This window comes from Dendrobates tinctorius, unplaced genomic scaffold (genome assembly GCF_039654945.1).
Source record: "Dendrobates tinctorius isolate UK_male_01 unplaced genomic scaffold, ASM3965494v1 ptg000008l, whole genome shotgun sequence".
Taxonomy (NCBI): Eukaryota; Metazoa; Chordata; class Amphibia; order Anura; family Dendrobatidae; genus Dendrobates; species Dendrobates tinctorius.
Window position 1 is genome coordinate 21,119,930 of NW_027361676.1, and position 22,136 is coordinate 21,142,065.

The window sequence follows — 22,136 nt, forward strand, 5'->3', positions numbered from 1 at the left end:
AATTGTTACCACCCACCTTTCGTGTCTCCCCTTTTTTCCTCATAGACTGTAAGCTTGTGAGCAGGGCCCTCATTCCTCTTGGTATCTGTTATGATCTATGTGATTATTGCTATGCTGTAATGTCTATTGTCTGTACAAGTCCGCTCTGAAATGTAAAGTGCTGCGGAATATGTCGGCGCTATAGAAATAAAATGTTTTATTATTATTATTAAGAAATATGTGCCACTATTATACAAGGATAAAAAACTCTGCAATGTCCTACAGAATAACAGAGTTCAATATATAGCCAAGCGGGCTCCTACTTTGGCGGATAAATTATCCCCTAGTATGGTAACCAGTAATACTTTCTCACAAAATTCTACATGGCTCTCACATAGGGGATTTTTTAAAAGCGGCCAAAGTTGCTGCATCTCTTGTTCTTATGCAGTTAAAAGTAAGTCTTTCACATCGGTACAAACTGGAAACTCTTATCCCATTCATAGTTTTATAAACTGTAATACTCCCGGTGTCATATTTAATTCAGTGCATGGAATGTGAGGTGCAGTATGTAGGTTGCACTATTACTCCGATAAAGAAACGCATTACAAGACATCTATCCGACACTACTAATCCTGATGCATTGAATGTCTCTGCGGTGTCCAAGCATTTCATTAATTGCCATAACCAAGACCTCACCCATTTCAGATTTATAGGCATAGAAAAAATAAAAAAAATCAGTAAGGCTAGTTTCACACTAGCATTTTTGCCCGCAGTGCACGGCGCCGCTAAGCCACGCCTACTCCGGTCATCTCCGCCTAGTGTCGCACATCGCTGCATGTGATCTGCACACCCTATCTTTAGCATAGGGTGCGCAGACTGTGCGCAGATCGTGCGCTAGTAGGATTTTGCGTGTGCTGCGCCCTTTTGACGGTGCGCTAATGTGCGCCGAATGCACCATATTGCATTTTGGTGCGCTCGGAGCACCATCAAAAGGGCGCAGCACACGCAAAATCCTACTAGCGCACGATCTGCGCACAGTCTGCGCACCCTATGCTAAAGATAGGGTGTGCAGATCACATGCAGCGATGTGCGACACTAGGCGGAGATGACCGGAGTAGGCGTGGCTTAGCGGCGCCGTGCACTGCGGGCAAAAACGCTAATGTGAAACTAGCCTAAGAGGTGGAAATTTTCAGAGAAAAACCCTCAATCGGGAATTTTACTGGATATTTAAATTATGTACAAGAGTCTCAACAGGTCTGAACACCAGACAAGATTTGATCATGCAGTACAAGTAAAATAATACCGCCAAAATAATTGTTTTTGCTGTGTCAAGCATGTATTTGACTGTTTAGAAATAGGTGTGTATAGTCCTCTTATATATATTCTGTTAATGTATTCCCTTTTTTTTTGCGGTATTGCATGTAAAGTAAATAATTTTGAGAGGGGTTTTTTTTCCTCTTTCTCTTTTTGGAGGTTGGGTGTGGATAATTAGATACATTAAACATGCTAATGGGGGCATTGCCTACCACCTCCTCACTCCTGTCTGGAGACTTTTAAAATGTCGCATTTTGTCAGAATTTGTAATCTATGATTAAGACTCTAGAGTTGAAACGCGTTGTATTTTTCATCATCCATTGGGGTATCCACTACCTGTAAGATGTTCTTTTAACGAAAAGAAGTAAAGGAATATTTTTCATAACTACCTTCCTGCCCGAGATCGCTGGAGATTACTGTGTGTTTAAAGTTGGGAAAAGGAAAAAAAAAGACAAACATAAAGAGCGTTTTTGATTTGCGCAAAATTCACAAACCGTACTTTTTTTTTTTTTTTTTTTTTTAAGAATAAGACCCCAAAAAAATAGTAACATACCCCCACAAACAAATGAACAAATGATTAATTAGGTGCAAATACTACATACAGGGTGGCCTACAGACAACGTGTGCGCTGCACGTCACACATTATTAAGGAGACTGCTGCCATCTGGTGGCTGACAAAAAATAATGCACTGCTATTACATTGCCAATATGTGTCATGCACGGCCATTGTTACAAGGTACGACAACATATTTCGGAGAAGTACAAGTGTTCTATGAAATCTACTTAAAAGATTTTGCCAGAGAATAAATAGAAAATATTTGAAATGAGATCTTATTGTGTTAACTGAATAACAAACATTTTCAGCAATTACTCATATCCAGTTTGGAGGGGTTGCCCACATGGGGTCACGTCGGTGCCAGACATGTCAGCACTCTAGGTGTAGTCAGCGCCGGATGAACTTGAATTGAATTTGGGATTATTTGCTCATATCTGACATATGTAATTGATATGAGCCATTGAAGAATGAATATTAAAGCTGAGATGTCAGACGGGGGTCTCACGTCACCGCCGGGCAGGAGGACTACTTTTCTACTAATACATTCAAGCCTCAGAGAGAATATTAATATGGCAGAAACTTCTATGGTTGGGGCACACATTTAATGAGCTCTTACAATGTAAGTCCATGGAGAATTGTTCTGGCGCTCCATAGACTTACACTGCAAGGGTCGGTTCACATAAGTGGATTTTTGGTGCGAGTTCTGTCAAAAACGGACCACCCTGAGACCAATGTTGTTCAATGGGACGGCGCAGATGAGCGGTTTTTTTTTCACTGAACAAATCTGTATGTAAAAAAATCACATCATGTAGGAGTGTCAGATGAGAGTTACCCACTGAAGTCTACGGGTGCATAAAAAAAATCAGATGCCACAGTAAAGCCTTCAATTATGGATAAACTGCAGCTATGTAACACAGGAAACTAAATGGTTAATAGCTGCTGGACAAAACCGAACTGTATACGGACAGCACACGGATGGCACGTGAGAACAAAATCGTTTTCTGACGGTCGTGTGAACTTAGTCCCAATGTGATCCAGCACGTCGGAATAGAAGTGACGAGTGTGAGAAAAAAGACTGGAGCGGTACTGAACATGGGGACGTCGGCACTTAGGGAGTATATTACCATGCTCACACCGCTTTACATGTGCATTTACACAGGTTTAGGCAATACAATGCTTGGTGGGAGGCTTCGTTAACTTAAAGAGCCCGTGTTTTATTACCAAGGCCTGTAGATTGCATGTCACAGGCAGGAAGGACAGCGCTACAGTGTGAGGACTACAGAGAGCTTGTCTATGCCGCCATCTAGAGCTGAAGGCCGGCACTGCACTGCTTTGTCGCCTAATTTAGACATCCACTTTTGCTTATGTATGTATGAGAATAGACATACTGATTTTCATCCATTTTTGCTCAGTGTGTCCACTTTTACCATCAGTGTTGCATTCTTTATTTTCCTCGTATCAAAAAAAATAAAATAATGCTACACAGTCTTTGTAATCTGCCAGCATGTTACCGCTGCGGCCGACCATTGGTATCAGCAGTCACGTGCTATAATTACTACAGACACGGTCAGCATTGAGCAGTGATGCCAGTAACACGGCATGTGGCCAATGCGGCTACTGATGACCGGATCTGTATTTGGGCTCACTCACACTTGCGATTAAGTAATGGGTGGTGAAAAAAAATGCTGAAAAAATGCAGTATCAGGTTTCACTGTGTTTTTTATGCCAGAACCTGATGAAGTTGAATCAGATTTATTTTTAGAATTAAACTTTATCAGCATGCACAAGGGACAAATGTGACGTAACAAAAAAGCAGCAAAAAAAACACACTAAGGCCTCATTCACACATAAGTATTTTTGCATCAGTGTTTGTGTGCCAAAACCAGGAGTAGAACTTACGTAGAAAAACTATAACTGAGAGACTGACACCTGTTCACTGTTTTGGAGACAATCCTGGTTTTGACATACAAATACTGATGAAATACTGATCAAAAACACTGACATGTGAATGAGGCCTAAAAGCGCAGCAAAAACCTGCATCTCTACAATAAGTTTCTTACTGCCAAAAGAGCAGGTTTTGCTGCAGAAACATAGCTTTAGGGTCTGATGTGTTTTTTAATGCGTTTGTTCGCATTCATTTGAATTGGTGAAAAACGCTACAAAAAACGCTGGAAAGTTTAAATGCTGCAGATTAGAAAAACCTCTTTGATGGTTCAAGTAAAAAAAATAGGCACAGTGTGCATGAGCCATGACGTGCCAACATAGGGTATTTCTAGGCCGGGTTCCGACGAGTGTATTGAAAATCGTTGGATTTCCATCCAGAAAACTTGGATGATTTTCATCCATAGGTCCGTTTTTATATGTCCATGTGCCATCAATTTGTCCGTGTGCCATCTATGGGTCCGTTTTTATATGTCTGTGTGCCATCAATGTGTCCGTGTGCCATCCATGGGTCTGTTTTTATATATTCGTGTGCTATCCATATTAAAACAGGTACTAGACACAACAATAGATGTTAACCACTAAGGATAAAGGTGTATAAAATTAATAGGTGAAAAACATCTGTTAAGGAGGAATGGCTGACATTCGGAAATAACTATCAACTGAAAAGAAAAAAAAAAAACGAACAAAAAGGTCAAATAAAAAGACGATAAAATATATTGATTAAAATACTTTTATTAATTGTGGTATGTAGTACTATAAACACGAGGTGCCCGCACAGATAATGATGCGTAATATCAGTATATATAAAATTGAATGTATGTGTGTGTATCACCAACCAATCACGAAGCATCTTTCATTTCACCAGAGCTGTTTAAAAGAAGCTGAGCTGTGATTGGTTGCTATGAGCAACAGTTTTCCTTACAACCAATCACTAAGCATCTTTCATTTCATCAGAGCTTTTTAAAAGAAGCTGAACTGTGATTGGTTGCTATGAGCAACAGTTTTCCCACTCCACGACAACACCTCAGCAGACACTGACCGGATGGGAGAAATCTAGCATCCCCGGGAACATAAGCTCCCAGCCATTGTCTGCCCCTCAGAAAGGAGAAGAGAGCACATGACAGAAATGAATCACCCCCTCCCGTGCCCATGTACCCATCACACATCCTCCATCCCATAGGCACATCTTCCCTCTTAAAGGGATCTCAGGTATGGAAGTTAGGGCAAATCCATCCAGCGCTTTGATTTTGACCCCAGGCCTCTCTTAAAGGGAATGGTAGGTTAGGAAAGGAAAAGTTAGGACCGTTCCACTCAGCGCTGTGGTTCTGACCCCAGGGTCTCTTAAAAAGATCATTGGTATGGAAGTTAGGGCAAATCCACTCGGCGCTCTGGTTCTGACACCAGGCTCTATTAAAGGGATCCCTGGTATGGAAGTCAGGGCAATTGCCTTCAAATGCTCTGGTACTGACCCCAGGCTCTCTTAAAGGGATCCCTTGTATGGAAGTGAGGGCAAATCCAAACTTCGCTTTGGTACTGACCCCAGGTCTCGCTTAAAGGGATCTCTGGTATGGAAGTTAGGGTAAATCCCTCAGAGCTCTGATTCTAACTCCAGGCGTCTATTAAAGGGATCAGTGGTATGGAAGTGAGGGCAAATCCACTCAGCGCTCTGGTTCTGACGCCAGGCCTCTCTTAAAGGGATCCCCGGTATGGAAGTTAGGACCGTACCACTCAGCGCTCTGGTTCTGACCCCAGGCTGACGGGATGATGTGGGATATTGGCGGTAGTAGTCTGGTGGCAATGAAGGGATGATGTGGGATATTAGTAGTCCATTGGCTCTGGCTGACTGGATGATGTGGGATATTAGGGGTAGTAGTCCGGTAGCTGTGGCTGACGGGATGATGTGGGATATTATACTGAATGTGGCTATGCAGAGTGGGCGGGGCTCTACACTCAGTACACTCAGCTTTATATATATATATATATATATATATATATATATATATTCGTTATAATTTGTTATAACTAACCGTAGTTAGTTACTATGCCCAGGCAACGCCGGGCTCTTCAGCTAGCATATAATAAAAAACACATTTGACGTGCACAAATGTGAACAAGTCGGTCAGACAATATTCACACCACCCACTAAGCTGCAACACAACAAGAGAACACAGAATGACATATAGTAAAAAATATGACAGGGCTTCCTTGCTTAGCATGGTTTGGGAGACCCCACCCCTCTCTTGTGTGACGTGCACAAAAGAGCTGTCTCACACCACAAGCCCATACTAGGGAGTGCCTGTCTGAATCTTGTTCATTTTAGACAATGTTCACATGTTCAGGTTTTAAATACATTAGATAGGGACTGCTTCAATAGGGGTTACCTTGACGCGGTGGAGCAGCTTGGTATACATTTTTTTGCAAAAAAACGTATTGACTAAATACCCTGTATTTGTTATCCAGCACTTGCTAATCACTGTCATATTTTTTACTGCAGAGTATTTTTGCAAATATGTCATTCAGTGTTCTCTTGTTGTGTTGTAGCATATAAAATTACACCATATCACATACATAGAAGGCCACCACACCAGGTAAAAATAACAATGATTAAATATTGTAAAAAATATTAAAAAGTGGAATACCCGTACTTATAAAAAATTGAATAGGAACAGGGTATGCCAAGACAGTACAGTACGTATGCCATCCATGTGCCCGTTTTTATATGTCCGTGTGCTATCCATGTGTCCGTTTTTTAAGTCTATGTGCTATCCACATGTCCGTGTGCCATCCACGTGTCCGTTTTTATGTCAGTGTGCTATCCATATGTCCGTGTGCCATCGACGTGTCCGTTTTTATGTCCGTGTGCCATCCATGTGTCCGTTTTTATGTCCGTGTGCTATCCATGTGTCCGTGTGCCATCCATGTATCCGTATTTATGTCCATATGCTATCCATGTGTCCGTGTGCCATCCATGTGTCCGTTTTTATGTCCGTGTCCCATCCATGTGTCCGTTTTTATGTCTGTGTGCTATCCATGTGTCCGTTTTTTATGTCTGTGTGCCATCCATGTGTCCGTTTTTTTGTGTGTGTGCCATCCTTGTATCTGTTTTTCTATATCTGTGTGCTATCCATGTGTCCGTGTGCCATCCATGTGTCCGTTTTTATGTCCGTGAGCTATCCATGTGTCCGTGTGCCATCCATGTGTCAATTTTTATACGTCCATGTGCCATCCATGTGTCCGTTTTTATGTCCGTGTCCCATCCATGTGTCCGTGTGCCATCCATGCGCCCGTTTTTTGTCTGTGTGCCATCCATGTGTCCGTTTTTAAGTCCGTGTGCTATCTATGCGTCCGTTTTTTGTCTGTGTGCCATCCATGTGTCCGTTTTTTTATGTCTGTGTGCCATCCATGTATCTGTTTTTTTATGTCTGTGTGCTATCCATGTGACCGTTTTTTCATGTCTGTGTGCCATCCATGTATTTGTTTTTCTATGTCTGTGTAACATCCATGTGTCCATTTTTAGGTCTACGGCTGTGTGCTCACGTTGTGTTTTTGTAAGCGTTTCCGCAGCGTTTCCGCAGCGTTTGAGCCGGATCAGACGCTGCAGAAGCGCTTAAAAGAAGCTTCCTATTAAATTTAATGCATTTTTGGCTTTTTGTGCCAATGCATGCGATTTTAAATACTTAGAAAACGCTTAGCGGCCAAAAACGCTGCATGCTCATTATTTTCCGCATAGCTGAGCGTTTTTAGCCATTTCCAATGTTCCCAGAAACCGCACGGAAAAAAACGCATCACAAACGCACGTTTTTTGTGCAAAAATCGCGCAAAAAACATGCGGAAATAAAACGCGCGGTTTCTGGGAAGTAGTGTTTCACACTTCAGTTTTTTTGTGTCAGTTAAAATCCGCCAAAATGACAGAAAGCGGATCCGCTGCTAACTGATGTGAACGGATGCCACCGGACCGTTTGTTTGACGGATCCGATGAATGAAGAATTTTAAAGGAACCACAGCCCGGGGAGGAGAGAGAAAGAAAGAGAGAGAGAAAGAAAGAAAGAAAGAGAGAGAGAAAGAAAGAGAGAGAGAAAGAAAGAGAGAGAGAAAGAAAGAGAGAGAGAAAGAAAGAGAAAGAGAGAGAGAGAAAGAGAGAGAGAGAGAGAGAGAGAAAGAGAGAGAGAGAAAGAGAGAGAGAGAGAGAGAGAGAAAGAGAGAAAAAGAGAGAGAAAAAGAGAGAGAGAGAGATTTTTTTTTCCAGGCGCCAGAACAGACTTTAGGGTTAAATTTCAGGCCGAGTGAAGTCTTTCGGGCATGCGCAGTGTGAAGTGCGGATCCTGCCGCCCGAAAAAACGTTACATGCTCCGTTCGGGCATGTCGGCGGACGGCAAAATTTTGGCGGATCCACAAAAAAACGGATCCAACGGATGGCCGTCCATCAAGATCTGCCGGAAATGCAACTCAATGGGAAAAAAAACCGATCCGCCAAACAAATAGCGGATCCGTTTTTTTTGCAAAATAGCGGATCTTGACTCATGGACAAAAACTGAAGTGTGAAACAGGCCTTAGCGTTTAAAAATGCTAACGTGGGCACATAGCCTATATGTCGTCCATGTTTATACATGAACATTCTAAAACATGATTAAATAGTTTCCTAGATCTCCTTTTTGCACACCCTTAGGCTAGAATGAACAACCCTCATCTGCTATACAGAATAGAGTAGTGCCTGCTGCGATAGATTTCACACGGAAATCGTCTCATCTGATCAGCCCTATTGAATAACATTGGTTTATAATATCAGCAAATAACACAAATGACAAATCTTCAACATCTGCGTCAGCTGTAACTTTCATCCTTGATGCAAATCGATTGGTCTGGCCCGGTCCAGTAGCCACAGGACGGGAGAATGACCTCCTACCTCCTGGCCTCCACAGATCTTGATTAGCCAACGTTGCAGAAAGTCACAACAATGACATCAAGTCAACTAACCAAAAGAGGGGCTCCCGTCCAGTGGCCACAGAATACTGACCAGGTCCTGCAAACTGATTTTCCCCATATCTAGGTCCTACATCTCTTACGTGAAGGCGAGCTCTTAGTCCTGAATGCTCTTGGCTTTGGAATGGGTTTTCTGTCTTTGTCATCTGCTCCCTGCTGAGTCTTTACGTTTTCTAGGGGTCCTGGCTTTGACCCCCCATCATCTTTGTCGCCTTGACTGATATTTTTGATGCTCTGGCTTCTGGAGGAATACTTGCTGAGGCTTCTCGCTGTTTCTTTGCTCTTTTTAAGGAAGGTTGTTTTTCCGTATGAATCCTCCTCGCTGTCAGAGAAGTGAAAATCCCGACGACCTTTTTTCAGTTTTGACTCAATAGTTGTTGTCTTTCCAATGGACTCCTCTAAGCTGTCTAAGAAAAAGCATATAGAGACAGTCCATAACTTCAATAAGAAGCCCAAAACTATGGTGCAAGAGCAAATTAACTAAATTACTACTCACGTACAAGATGAAGGCTGCACAGAAATGTATCTACAGAGCATGTATGACGGGAAGAAACGTCAGTAAGGCTATGTGCACACGTGCGGAATCGCCGCGGAAATTTCTGCGGCAATTCCGCAACTCCCTGCCGCGGGATATCCGCATGTGGAATTAAGGAGAAAAAAAGGGTTTTATTGATATCAGTTTGGGCTACATACAACAGTTTTAGCACTTTTTATTGTATTCTTTTAGAGTGGTGACCGACAAACCACAATTGGGGAATTTTGATAATAGCTTTTCCTTATAGGTTAATTATTTTAAATTATTATAAACCGGACGTTTCTGGCAGTGGAAAAACAAAACACAAAATGTGTTTTTTTACAATTAACTTTAAATAGGCAAAAAGGGAAGAGGAGGGATTCAAATTCCTATATTGTTTTATTTTTTAGTCCACTCAGGTGATTTTTCACCTGCGATCATCCAATTGCACCACATTATTGCAGTGTATAGTGAAAATAACGATCTTCTATAAAGCTCATCCTATTGGCTCATGCAGACGTCCGCGCAATATGGTCCGAGCACAGACCACACTGCTGGCACTGGGAAACTCCCGATCTGAGCATGACAGCTTTATATAATTCTATCAGGCTGTCAAATTTAGGTCAGTACAAAAATGGTGGGGGGGGAACAAGAGGCGCAATAGTGCCCTATCACTAGTGACACTAGAAGTATGAGCGGTATAATACAGTTCCACTCACCTATTCCAGTTGTGTAACCCACAACTGGCTTGAGAGCATATCACAGAATCAGCTGCTACAGGACCTCCACCAACCACTCGCACGTGGAAAAACCTTCAGAAAGTTGTGGGAAGCAGGGTGTGTTGCAGTCCGCGCTGCCGAGATTCACAAATCACCTGGGATGCAAGATGTTGTAGCAGTGTACTCCTTTATTTCCTCCTACGCGTTTCGGCGCCCTTCCTGGCACCTTCCTCAGGGATCCCTGAGGAAGGTGCCAGGAAGGGCGCCGAAACGCGTAGGAGGAAATAAAGGAGTACACTGCTACAACATCTTGCATCCCAGGTGATTTGTGAATCTCGGCAGCGCGGACTGCAACACACCCTGCTTCCCACAACTTTCTGAAAATTTAGGTCAGGAGACCCTCAGCCAGTCCGTACTCGGACGCTCAGATCCGGGTTTTGCTCCCCACACCCAAATCTGTTGAACTTTGTTGTGCTCCATATGATCACCTGGGCTTATGAAACGCCAACCAAGACAAACACCTGTGTCTTGGTATTAAAATTGTTAGTGCCACTGAGTTGTGTCTGCCTGCGGCCTCCTGTACCTCTGCTAACTGCATCCCAGTCTCCTCTCTGCCTGAGGCCTCCAGTACCTCTAACTGCATCCCAGTCTCCTCTCTGCCTGAGGCCTCCTGTACCTCTGCTAACTGCATCCCAGTCTCCTCTCTGCCTGAGGCCTCCTGTACCTCTGCTAACTGCATCCCAGTCTCCTCTCTGCCTGAGGCCTTCAGTACCTCTGCTAACTGCATCCCAGTCTCCTCTCTGCCTCAGGCCTCCAGTACCTCTAACTGCATCCCAGTCTCCTCTCTGCCTGAGGCGTTCAGTACCTCTAACTGCATCCCAGTCTCCTCTCTGCCTCAGGCCTTCAGTACCTCTGCTAACTGCATCCCAGTCTCTTCTCTGCCTGAGGCCTCCAGTACCTCTGGTAACTGCATCCCAGTCTCCTCTCTGCCTGAGGCATTCAGTACCTCTGCTAACTGCATCCCAGTCTCCTCTCTGCCTGAGGCCTCCAGTACCTCTAACTGCATCCCAGTCTCTTCTCTGCCTGAGGCCTCCAGTACCTCTAACTGCATCCCAGTCTCCTCTCTGCCTGAGGCGTTCAGTACCTCTGCTAACTGCATCCCAGTCTCTTCTCTGCCTGAGGCCTCCAGTACCTCTAACTGCATCCCAGTCTCCTCTCTGCCTGAGGCCTCCAGTACCTCTAACTGCATCCCAGTCTCCTCTCTGCCTGAGGCCTCTAGTGCTTCTACTACTCATTTCCCACGTTCCTAACGTTCCGGCTGCTCCGACGCGCCTGGCCCGTGCAACTACCTAGATCCTGGGAATGAAGGATCCATCTCTTCAGGTTCGAGCCTAAACACAGCAAGACATTTAACTAGCCAATTCCTCTGTTACTGAGAAATTAATGTTTGAATTGATATGTAAATGAGGATTAAGATCAATTTTGTAGATCTGAAGCCTTTGTGATTCCAGCTCTATTCACAGTCGAAAGTCAAATGATTGACTTCTCCTTTGCCTGAAGTCACATGGCATAAAGACCATCAATCAATCAGTAATATGGCGCTGGGCGGGAAACAGAGCTACTACAAACAGATCTTCGGCCTAATTTGCATTTAAAATCAAACACTGAACACTTAGTAATTAAGGGAAGGACTGGGCCAAGTAAAAGGTGTAGCTGGAATTTTGGGGTGAGGCGAAGGTGCAGTTAAATGTTTGGCCACACCATGATACAACAAGGACCTGGACATGGTTTGAACAGTCATTGTGCATGGACAGAATCGCTTTAAAAATAAAATAAATAAAAATTAGTTTGGTAATTCTGCTTCCGTAAAACGATGATCTATCAAAATATACAATTACTAAACCTGACCAGTAAACATTATAAATCTCCAGCCTTTGGTAAATCTCTGAAGAACCCTGGACAATCCCTTTAATGAATGCATAAGCAAAGACAATCATAATCCTCGGAATTGACTTACCATCGCTTTCAAACTCTTCAGAGTAATCGGAGTATTCGGCTTCTTCCACTGCTTGTTGTCGGGACACGCGAGCACTCACAGCCTTCTTCAGCTCATCCTAGAAGAGAAAATGCTACATCCTAACAGAGGAAACGCATATCTATACAATCTATCATCAACATGTTGCATTGCCTCCAATATCTTAGAAGGTGATGAAAAATCATTCATAGGAACATAACTGAGGCAGATGCTCGAGAAAAGGAAATTATCAAGTGGTTGAAAGGTGCTAACACTTTTTAATTATATTACATTGTGTTATTTCATTCACATAAAAGCAATGAGATAAGGAAAACAGATACAGGCCGGGGTCACACTGCCGTAGAATACGGGCGAGTGCTGTGCGAGAAAACATCGTATAGCACTCGGCCCAGTGTTAATCTATGGGGCAGCGCACATCACCGTATTTTTTCTCCGGCGTATTCGACATGCGTGTAAAATTGCAGCCTGCTGTGATTGTATGCGTATATCGTGCGAGACTCACCAATGCAAGCCCAAGGGTGCGAGAAAAACTCGGACCCCACACGGACCATCCATGTAGCTGGCGACAAATACACATACATTTTCCTCATTTCAGCCCATTGAGCCATTTAAAGGGAATATGTCACCTCATTTTCGGCTTATCAGATAAAAATATCATTGTATTGAGTGTTTTCTATACATTTCCCATCTAGTTTTAAATTCCCCTAACTCCCCGTGTATCACCCAAAAATACCTTTTTCTTTCACCCGCGCTGTGTGTAAATTAGTTGGGTCCGGTCCGATGGGCGGTGTTTCTGCTCCTTCCCTCCACCCCTCTTTGGCAGCTGTATGCAATATTTCAGGTAATTTCCGTAGCTCTCGTCCATATTTTGCGTGTGCGCATTGCAATCTCCGCTCGCGTATGCGCAGAATGCTTTGCCCAACTGCGGGCAAAGCCGAAAAGCATTAGAGTGCATGCGCCGGTGAACTATGTCCCGGAACAAAGAAATGGCAACGGAATACTACTTGTTACCGGCTTTGCCCGCAGTTGGGACGGCATCAGTGTTAGTCAATGTGAAGTTAAGAATTAGTGTACACATGCTGTGGAAAAATCCGTGCAGATTTGCAGCGTTTTCCTTTCCATAGCATGTCAATTCTTATTGCGGATCTGCAGCGTTTCTGCACCCATTGCCTTCCATTGAGTCAGGCATTTCCGCAGCAAAACCGCAGATGTAAAAAAGATCTGCGGATTTGCTGCGGATGTGGGTGCAAGAAACACTGCAGATCGGGAGGAGGGAAATGTGTGTGCAGAGAATATGTGCGTGTCTGTGTGCGAGTGTCTGCATGAATCTGTGTGTGTGCAGGTCTAGGTGCTGTGTGTGTGGGTCTGTGTGTAGGCAGGCATCGTTCAATGGGACTACTAGTCCCTTCCAGCTATGTCTGCTACAGTGACACCATTGGCCAATGATGGGACAGTAGTAGCCTCATCATCAGGCTAATGTGTTGAATATTGAAAAAAAACACATACACACATAAAGTACACATACTCACCATATACAGCTAATCCCTGATGCCCACAATCACCTGAAAAAAATAATAAACAAACAATATACTCCCTGTTCCAACGTAATCCATTTAATAATGATTGTCCCACGACGATCTCCCGTCGAGCGCTGTCACATCAGCAGCTGCGACCGCTCTCCAGGGGCTCCGGTGTACAGTGACAGAGATAATCCTCTGCACTGTATCACTCTGCCGCCAATAGGTCACCTGAGTTCATCCTGCCACTTACGGAACCGCTGCGTGAGAAAATTCTCACAGCAGTGGTGCCGCAAATTGAGAGCCTGAACTCCGATGATACACTGAGTATAATCTCCGGTCAGAGTGTCATCGGAGGCCCCGTAGAACGGTCACATCTGCTGATGTGACCGCTCTATAGGGGAGATCGTCATGGGATACTCATTATTAAAGGGATTACGTAGGACCAGGGAGTATACTGTTGGTTTATTATTTTTTGTTTTTTACAGGAGATCGATGGCTTTGGGGGATTAGGCGTGCAATAAAAAGATGGAAATTTTGTGGTGTTTTATTTCATTAAAAGACTTTTTCCTGGCTGTGCCTTTTTTTTAACTCATTAATAACTATAGGATTAGTAATGGACAGGCATCTTATTGACGCCTCTCCATTACTAACCAGGCTTGATGTCACCTTACAATACAAAGGTGACATTACCCCATATGCCACCACTACACGGCAGTGGGAAGAGAGAGGCTAAGTGCCGGAATTGGCGCATTTTAGAGATGCGCCATTTCTGGGGCGGCTGAGAGCAGGTGTTTGTAGCCAGGGAGGGGGGCAATATCCATGGCCTCTTCCTAGGCTATGAATATCAGCCTGCAGCTGTCTGCATAGCCTTTCTGGCTATTAATTATAGGGGGACCCCATGTCATTTTTTGGGAGGGGTCCCCCTAGATTAATAGCCAGTAAAGGCTAAATATACAGCTTCGAGCTGACATTCATAGCCTGTGAAGATCCATGGGTATTAACTCCTTCCAGGCTATAATCATCGGCCCCCCAGTCGCTGGCTTTCCCTCTCTGGCACAGAAAATTGCACCGGAGCCCACACCATTTTTTTTTCAATTAAACAGATATTGTGTTAGGGCGGGGTCATACGTGCAAGAAACTCGCACGAGTCTCGCACCTCAATACCCGGCACTGCCGTCGGCACTCGGGACCGGAGTGTATGTCTACGTGTATTTCTATGCATCTGAACTCTCCAGTCCGAGTGCCGGCTGCAGTGCCGAGTATTGAGGTGCGAGACTTGTGCGAGTTTCTCGCATGTGTGACCCCGGCCTAACGCAGATTTTTTTCTATCTATAGATATATCTATCCATCTATCTATCTTGAGATTTATCTATCATCTATCTATCGATAAATCTATCTCTCTGTGTGTAAACATTATTTGTCAATGGATGTAGCTTGTCACAAGATGGCCCTATAGGATTGGAGCAGCGCCGAAAGACACGGTGCAGAGCTCTTACATTAGAAGCACCACTTCATTGCTGAAAAAAAACACTGACGTGGTGTTTTAACAATACAATTTACTGATGGAAAAGTGACAAATTGTTATCTTGCAACCTCAAACCCACGTATTTCCCAATGACATGCTACTTATGACAACTGTGCCTATCAGAACAATAGAGAGCATTGTTCAGCGTCCTGGAGAAATGACAGGATCCCACATTGTGGCCTCTATTGTGCGCCACCCGGACGCCCCAAATATGTCACTGTGTCAGACCTGACACTAATGACAAATCCTTACATGTGTATTAATCAAAGAGTAAAAGAACAGATGCCAACCTGGAAGGACGTTCTTTTCGTTGTCTTCGGGCTCTTTGTGTAAGCGAGGAACGTGGAGAGGTTTTCATCATCATCGTCCATAGTCCAGGTGAGCGGCTTTACGTCTGTTATTCCTTCCTGCTACTTAACCTGCAAATAAAACAAACACAATGAATTCAATGAAGACCCCAATATACGGACCCCACTGGTGACAGGCTGGGGGCCCAGAGCCCGCCAGTAACTGACTCTGGGGCCAGTCTACAGCTACATGCAAATGTCACCTGACCCAGACTAATCTCCAGCCAGCACTGTTCAGGTTAGGATGGGAGTTACAGTTACCCCATGGGGGAAATGTGAAGACAGGAATTTTGGTTGCCCTTTTAGCAGCCTTATATGTGGCTCTTGCCGTGGACTTAGTAGTGTGAGACAGTGATATATGGTCACACAGACTCTATGGCCTGTCTGTATACACAGTGCTAAGCACTGATCAAGTAGGGGCCGGTGGGTCCGACACTTCACACTGGCCCACCAGGGATTCACCTCTTCTCCTGTGGGCTAGTACGAGCCAGTATCTAGGTGTACAAAGGAAACCATTGATATCTATACCTCCAGTTACGGTGTGCAGCGGAGGATGTCATTGCTCTCCCTGGGCATTTCTGAGGAACCATGAGAATGAATTACTGATCATACAGTGGCTCCACCACTGCGAGGGAAAAGTCTGGCTGCTTAGGGCCTTCAGCTGGAAAGAAGACCAGGTATGACCAGCCGATCATCAAGGGGTTCTCTCAAGAAGCTTTGGAGTTTGTGGACCCCATAGATCCCCTGCTCACGACCACCATTCTATTACACACAGTACATATTTGCTAACAAGATAATGTATTCTCATTGACTACATGGTGATTCTCCATCTTGCCTGATCTAGATATGGTAACCCAACAAGACTTGCCCCCATCAGCCGGGGCAACTTCCTTTTTCGACACAATCCAAGCCTCGTAAATCAATTTTAGTGGCGTTTCTTTTGCAATTGCATTTTTGGATGTATTTATTAACCAGAATGTCTTAGAAATAATAAATTAAGCGGTCACTTCGGTGGATCCAGGGCAAGCCGCCATACTGGTCTACGATAACGTCCGATGAACCCTGTGATAGACGGTGATGGGCTGCTCATATGGCTCAGTCTTTCTGGCAGGATCTGTGATGGAGGCTCCAATACTTCAATGCAGGTGTGAACAAAGCCTTAAAACCCAAAAGTTGTTTGTTATAGGGTCTTATGTTCTTTCTTCAGGAGCACACAGCTCCTCTGCCTCCTTGATTTCTGCGAGTAGGGACGGCGTCTCCTGAAGATTGACAGTTCAGGCTGGTGGCATGGCTGCGCTGCTGGGCAGGACTGAGCGCTCTGCGGTGCTGCGAGCAGGGGCAGGACTGAGCGCTCTGCGGTGCTGCGAGCAGGGGCAGGACTGAGCGCTCTGCGGTGCTGCGAGCAGGGGCAGGACTGAGCGCTCTGCGGTGCTGCGAGCAGGGGCAGGACTGAGCGCTCTGCGGTGCTGCGAGCAGGGGCAGGACTGAGCGCTCTGCGGTGCTGCGAGCAGGGGCAGGACTGAGCGCTCTGCGGTGCTGCGAGCAGGGACAGGACTGAGCGCTCTGCGGTGCTGCGAGCAGGGACAGGACTGAGCGCTCTGCGGTACTGTGAGCAAGGGCAGGACTGAGCGCTCTGCGGTGCTGCGAGCAGGGGCAGGACTGAGCGCTCTGCGGTGCTGCGAGCAGGGGCAGGACTGAGTGCTCTGCGGTGCTGCGAGCAGGGGCAGGACTGAGCGCTCTGCGGTGCTGCGAGCAGGGGCAGGAATGAGCACTCTGCGGTGCTGCGAGCAGGGGCAGGACTGAGCACTCTGCGGTGCTGCGAGCAGGGGCAGGGTTTTCTCTGCAGTGTGGGATTCAGTGATCCGGCCACATTCAGTTTGGCACATTCAGATTCTAAAGCACAGACCCCACAAACGACACATGCTTCTTGCCTAGGTGACTGGCTGCTCTGAGACTACGGGGTGGTCGGTTACCAAGGTAACGAGTTGTTAACATCAGAATTAAAAATCCCTCCATTCTTGAGAGCAGAAAGGATGTTTAACCCCTTAGCGCATATGGATGTACCAATATGTCCGCACTTGGGTCTGCAAGTATAGAGAGGGCTCAGGATCTGAGCTGTTTCCATATGCGTTAGATGCTGGCTGTGTCATATTTTTGGAAACTGTCAGTAACAGCAGAGACCGGAACTGAGCTCCGATCAAGGCTGTTAACCACTTAGATGCTGCTCTTGATCTGTAATAGAGGTATATAAATGGAGCAGGGAACTAATGAGTTACCAAAGCAACCAGAAGCCTGCAGAAACCATCTGTAACTGCCATCTTGGTACACCAGCAAGGCTGTGGATGACTGTGGTATTGCCACAGATACTGTACAACACGTGATCAAGGGATGGCAAGCTCAAGTCCCCAATTGGGACTAAAACAAAATAATATGAAAAATAAAAGTTAAAAAATACATAAAGTATGTATATGTATGTGTTTTTCACCCCCATTAAAACTAAAGAAATAGTAATAAATCACATCTGGTGTTGTCACATCAGTAAAAGTCTGCTACCAAAATATGAAACAAATTAACTGGTGCGGTAAATGCCACCGAGAGAAAAATGGGATAAAACTAGGGAAAGAAAGAGCGCAATAGGGTCTTATCTGGGTAAAAGATGGAATAAATTCAAATGGAATCTACTCACCTTTTCCAAAGCGGATAAAAGCATGTAAATCAATGTCAGCCTGCTGCACGCCCGAGGTTCACAACCGTGACTGCCAATATAGCTCCTTTTGGATAAAATATTTAGGCTTACTGTGCGCTGCTGAGACCAGGATAAGTTCACCACATGAGAAACTTTTTAACTCTTTATTCCCAACGCGTTTCAAAGTGAAAAACCACTTCTTCTTCAGGGGATGACATGCATCCCCTGAAGACGTGGTTTTTCACTTTGAAACGCGTTGGGAATAAAGAGTTAAAAAGTTTCTCATGTGGTGACCTTATCCTGGTCTCAGCAGCGCACAGTAAGCCTAAATATTTTATCCAAAAGGAGCTATACCGAGAGAAAAATCTAATTCAGTGGAAAGATAAAAATGTTCGGGGTCTCGGAAAACGGTGACACAAGTGACATGTTGTCATCTCCAAATTCTGCATTTTTTCCACCACGAAAATAAATGAAGATCTATAAAAGCTTCGTGCACCGACCGGAGTCACGGGAGACGGGCATGTGTCCTAAACGCTGACGGCCGTAGAAACAACGGCAGGAACTATGGCAGGAGGGCATATGGCCACTATTTCATCACATCTGGATTTCTTTCCTGCTTTTCAGAACATTATATGGTAAATGAAAGTGGTGTGATTGAAAACTGCCGTACTGCTAAACCGACGTCATGCGGCTGTAGAATGAGAAGATAAAGATGGCTCCAGAAGAACGGGAGGAAAAACGAGACCAAAATAAGGAAAACCACCAGGTCAGGAAGGGGTTAATAAAGGGGACCGAGGGGATTGTATCACAAGGACTTTATGCTGTTTCCCATTACTGAAGATGAGATGTCCCTGTAATCCGGCATCCCCCAGAATTCCGGCATCCCCCAGTATTCCGGCATCCCCCAGTATTCCGGCATCCCCCAGTATTCCGGCATCCCCCAGTAATCCGGCATCTCCCAATAATCCGGCATCCCCCAGTAATCCGGCATCCCCCAGTATTCCGGCATCCCCCAGTAATCCGGCATCTCCCAATAATCCGGCATCCCCCAGTAATCCGGCATCCCCCAGTAATCCGGCATCCCCCAGTAATCCGACATCGCCCAGTATGCTGGCATCCCCCAGTATTCCAACATCCCCCAGTATGCTGGCATCCCCAGTATTCCGGCATCCCCCAGTAATCCGGCATCCCCAGTATTCCAACATCCCCCAGTAATCCGACATCGCCCAGTAATCCGGCATCCCCCAGTATTCCGGCATCCCCCAGTAATCCAACATCCCCCAGTATGCTGGCATCCCCCAGTATTTCAACATCCCCCAGTAATCCGGCATCCCCAGAATTCCGGCATCCCCCAGTAATCCGGCATCCTCCGTAATCCGACATTGGCCAGTAATCCGGCATCCCCCAGTAATCCAACACTGCCCAGTAATCCAGCATCGCCCAGTATGAGACCTCTGTCCTCACTGTCCTTCACACTAATAACATGATAGCGATCAGCGGGTTATATGGAAATGTCGCATCTTTGTACACACACCCGGACTGGAGGCGCAGGGGTCAGTAATCAGCGCCGCTCGGTGCCGGCGGGTACACCAGCTCTGGGGTCAGCTCCGGTCTCCGTATCGCTCCGCTGCTAATAATGCCTGGTCGGGCTGATTTTCCGCAACCTAATGATTGATCGTACCTGACTTGGGGCAATGCTGGACAAGCCGTGCTGGTTACTAGGCAACGACGCAATGGTAACGGAAGAAGCACGTGTCCTGCATATGGGCGGAGCCTAAGCATCCTTGCGCATGCGCAGTAGTTCCCCAGCCGCGGCTCCTTTACTAATGTGATTGTGTGTGTGTGTGGCCGTCGCGCTGTCGTGTCAGTGCAGTGTCGGCTGGGCCGGAGCGCCTGAGCTGCTGCTTTGGGCGCCATTTTGTGGGAGCTGGCGGGCGGCCTCACATTAGTATATTAGTGCGGGTTGAGGCGGACACAAGTGTGCTGTTACCGTCACGATAATGGCGCGCTTTTGGACAATGACCTGGTTCCCGCCAATCGTGGACTTATAACTTCCATATAATCTTATTTTCTACACTGCGCGCCCCCTCAGCGGCCGTCTGTGGCCTTAGGCACCGTGCAGCCGGCAGAGGGGCATCTAGGGTCTCCAGGGCCATGATGTCAGTGTGTGGCCCCCTCCTCCCAGCACACGTGGGATTTCCACACTTACTGGTCCTGTGCACATAGCCTGCTTGGTCAGGGTTTGGTGCAGGTGAATTTCCACATGAATTCGGCACCTTCGCTTTTAATGCGTTTTTGTAAAGACTAGTTAACCTTACATACTTGAAATTAAAGGGAATCTGTCAGGAAGGTCCTGGAAGAGCGCCGCTATAAAAGAGCCACACGGCCATGCGCTAGTATAGACTCTTATTATCAGGGCCGGATTAAGGTTGGTGGGGGCCCCTGGGCAGAAAATCTGGTGGGGGCCCCCATATCATTAACATTTTAGCCATAACAGTAGAGCGTGAACTGTAGCACTTAGATGTACAATCTAATCTTATCCTCTTGTTCTGCCACATTTCTACCACCACCATCATTGCATTCTCACCCACCACCCCATCATTGCCCTCTCGACCATCACCCCATCATTGTCTTCTCCCCATCACTGCCTTCTCCATCACCCCATCACTGCTTTCTCCACATCACTCCCATCATTGCCTGCTCCATCACTCCCATCATTGTCTGCTCCATCACTCCCATCATTGTCTGCTCCATCACCCCCATCATTGCCTGCTCCATCACGCCATCACTCCCATCATTGCCTTCTCCATCACCCCATCACTGCGTTCTCCATCACCCCATCACTGCCTTCCCCCATCACTCCCATCATTGCCTGCTCCATCACTCCCATCATTGCCTGCTCCATCACTCCCATCATTGCCTGCTCCATCACCCCATCATTGCCTGCTCCATCACCCCCATCATTGTCTGCTCCATCACCCCATAATTGCCTGCTCCATCACCCCATCACTGCGTTCTCCATCACCCCATCACTGCGTTCTCCATCACCCCATCACTGCCTTCCCCCATCACTCCCATCATTGCCTGCTCCATCACCCCCATCATTGTCTGCTCCATCACCCCATCACTGCCTGCTCCATCACCCCATCACTGCCTGCTCCATCACCCCCATCACTGCCTGCTCCATCACCCCCATCATTGCCTGCTCCATCACCCCATAACTCCCATCATTGTCTGCTCCATCACCCCATCACTGCCTGCTCCATCACTCCCATAATTGTCTGCTCCATCACCCCATCATTGCCTGCTCCATCACCCCATCACTCCCCTCATTGCCTGCTCCATCACCCCATCACTGCCTTCTCCATCACCCCCATCATTGTCTGCTCCATCACCCCATCACTGCCTGCTCCATCACCCCCATCATTGCCTGCTCCATCACCCCATCACTGCCTTCTCCATCACCCCCATCATTGTCTGCTCCATCACCCCATCACTGCCTGCTCCATCACCCCATCACTGCCTGCTCCATCACCCGTCCCCATCACTGCCTGCTCCATCACCCCTATCATTGCCTGCTCCTTCACCCCATCACTGCCTTCTAGACCATCACTCCCATGTCCCATCACTGCCTCTGCCTGCTCCATCATACACACAGATATACACAGACACAGACATACATACATACATACACTGATACACACATACATACACACACAAGACACCACCTCTCTCCTCTCACCTGTCCTCCGCAGCATCGCCAGCGCTTCCTCCCTCACACAGCAGTGGCCGCTGAATGATGACGTGTGAAAACAGGAAGCGCGGCCTCCGGGCAGGAAGCAGGACGGACCCTTGCCGGCCGCTCCGTTCCTGCTATTCACTGACGGCGTCTAATATTTATCCTCGCGCTGCGTTGGCGGTCGCTGCCCAGTGGTGGGGGCCCCCTTAGAAGCTCTTGTGGTGGGGGCCCCGGGGCTGAAGCCCCGCCTGCCCCTCCTATAATCCGGCCCTGCTTAT

The 22,136-nt window shown here is 46.3% G+C and overlaps 1 protein-coding gene across 2 annotated transcripts in view; it reads right to left on the reverse strand.

The window, feature by feature from the left end:
* MAP9 (microtubule associated protein 9) overlaps window positions 1–19,874 on the reverse strand; it is a 207,139-nt gene extending 187,265 nt beyond the window's left edge. Inside the window, exons 1-4 of one of the 2 annotated variants that reach the window (XM_073576427.1) lie at window positions 19,801–19,874; window positions 15,377–15,505; window positions 12,024–12,120; window positions 8,857–9,180 (exon numbers count right to left, since the gene is read on the reverse strand). In XM_073576427.1, coding sequence (XP_073432528.1) covers window positions 8,857–9,180; window positions 12,024–12,120; window positions 15,377–15,457 — 502 coding nt within the window. In that variant the 5' untranslated portion in view covers window positions 15,458–15,505; window positions 19,801–19,874. The other variant, XM_073576428.1, reaches the window with a different exon arrangement.
* Window positions 19,875–22,136: the final 2,262 nt, after the last annotated feature.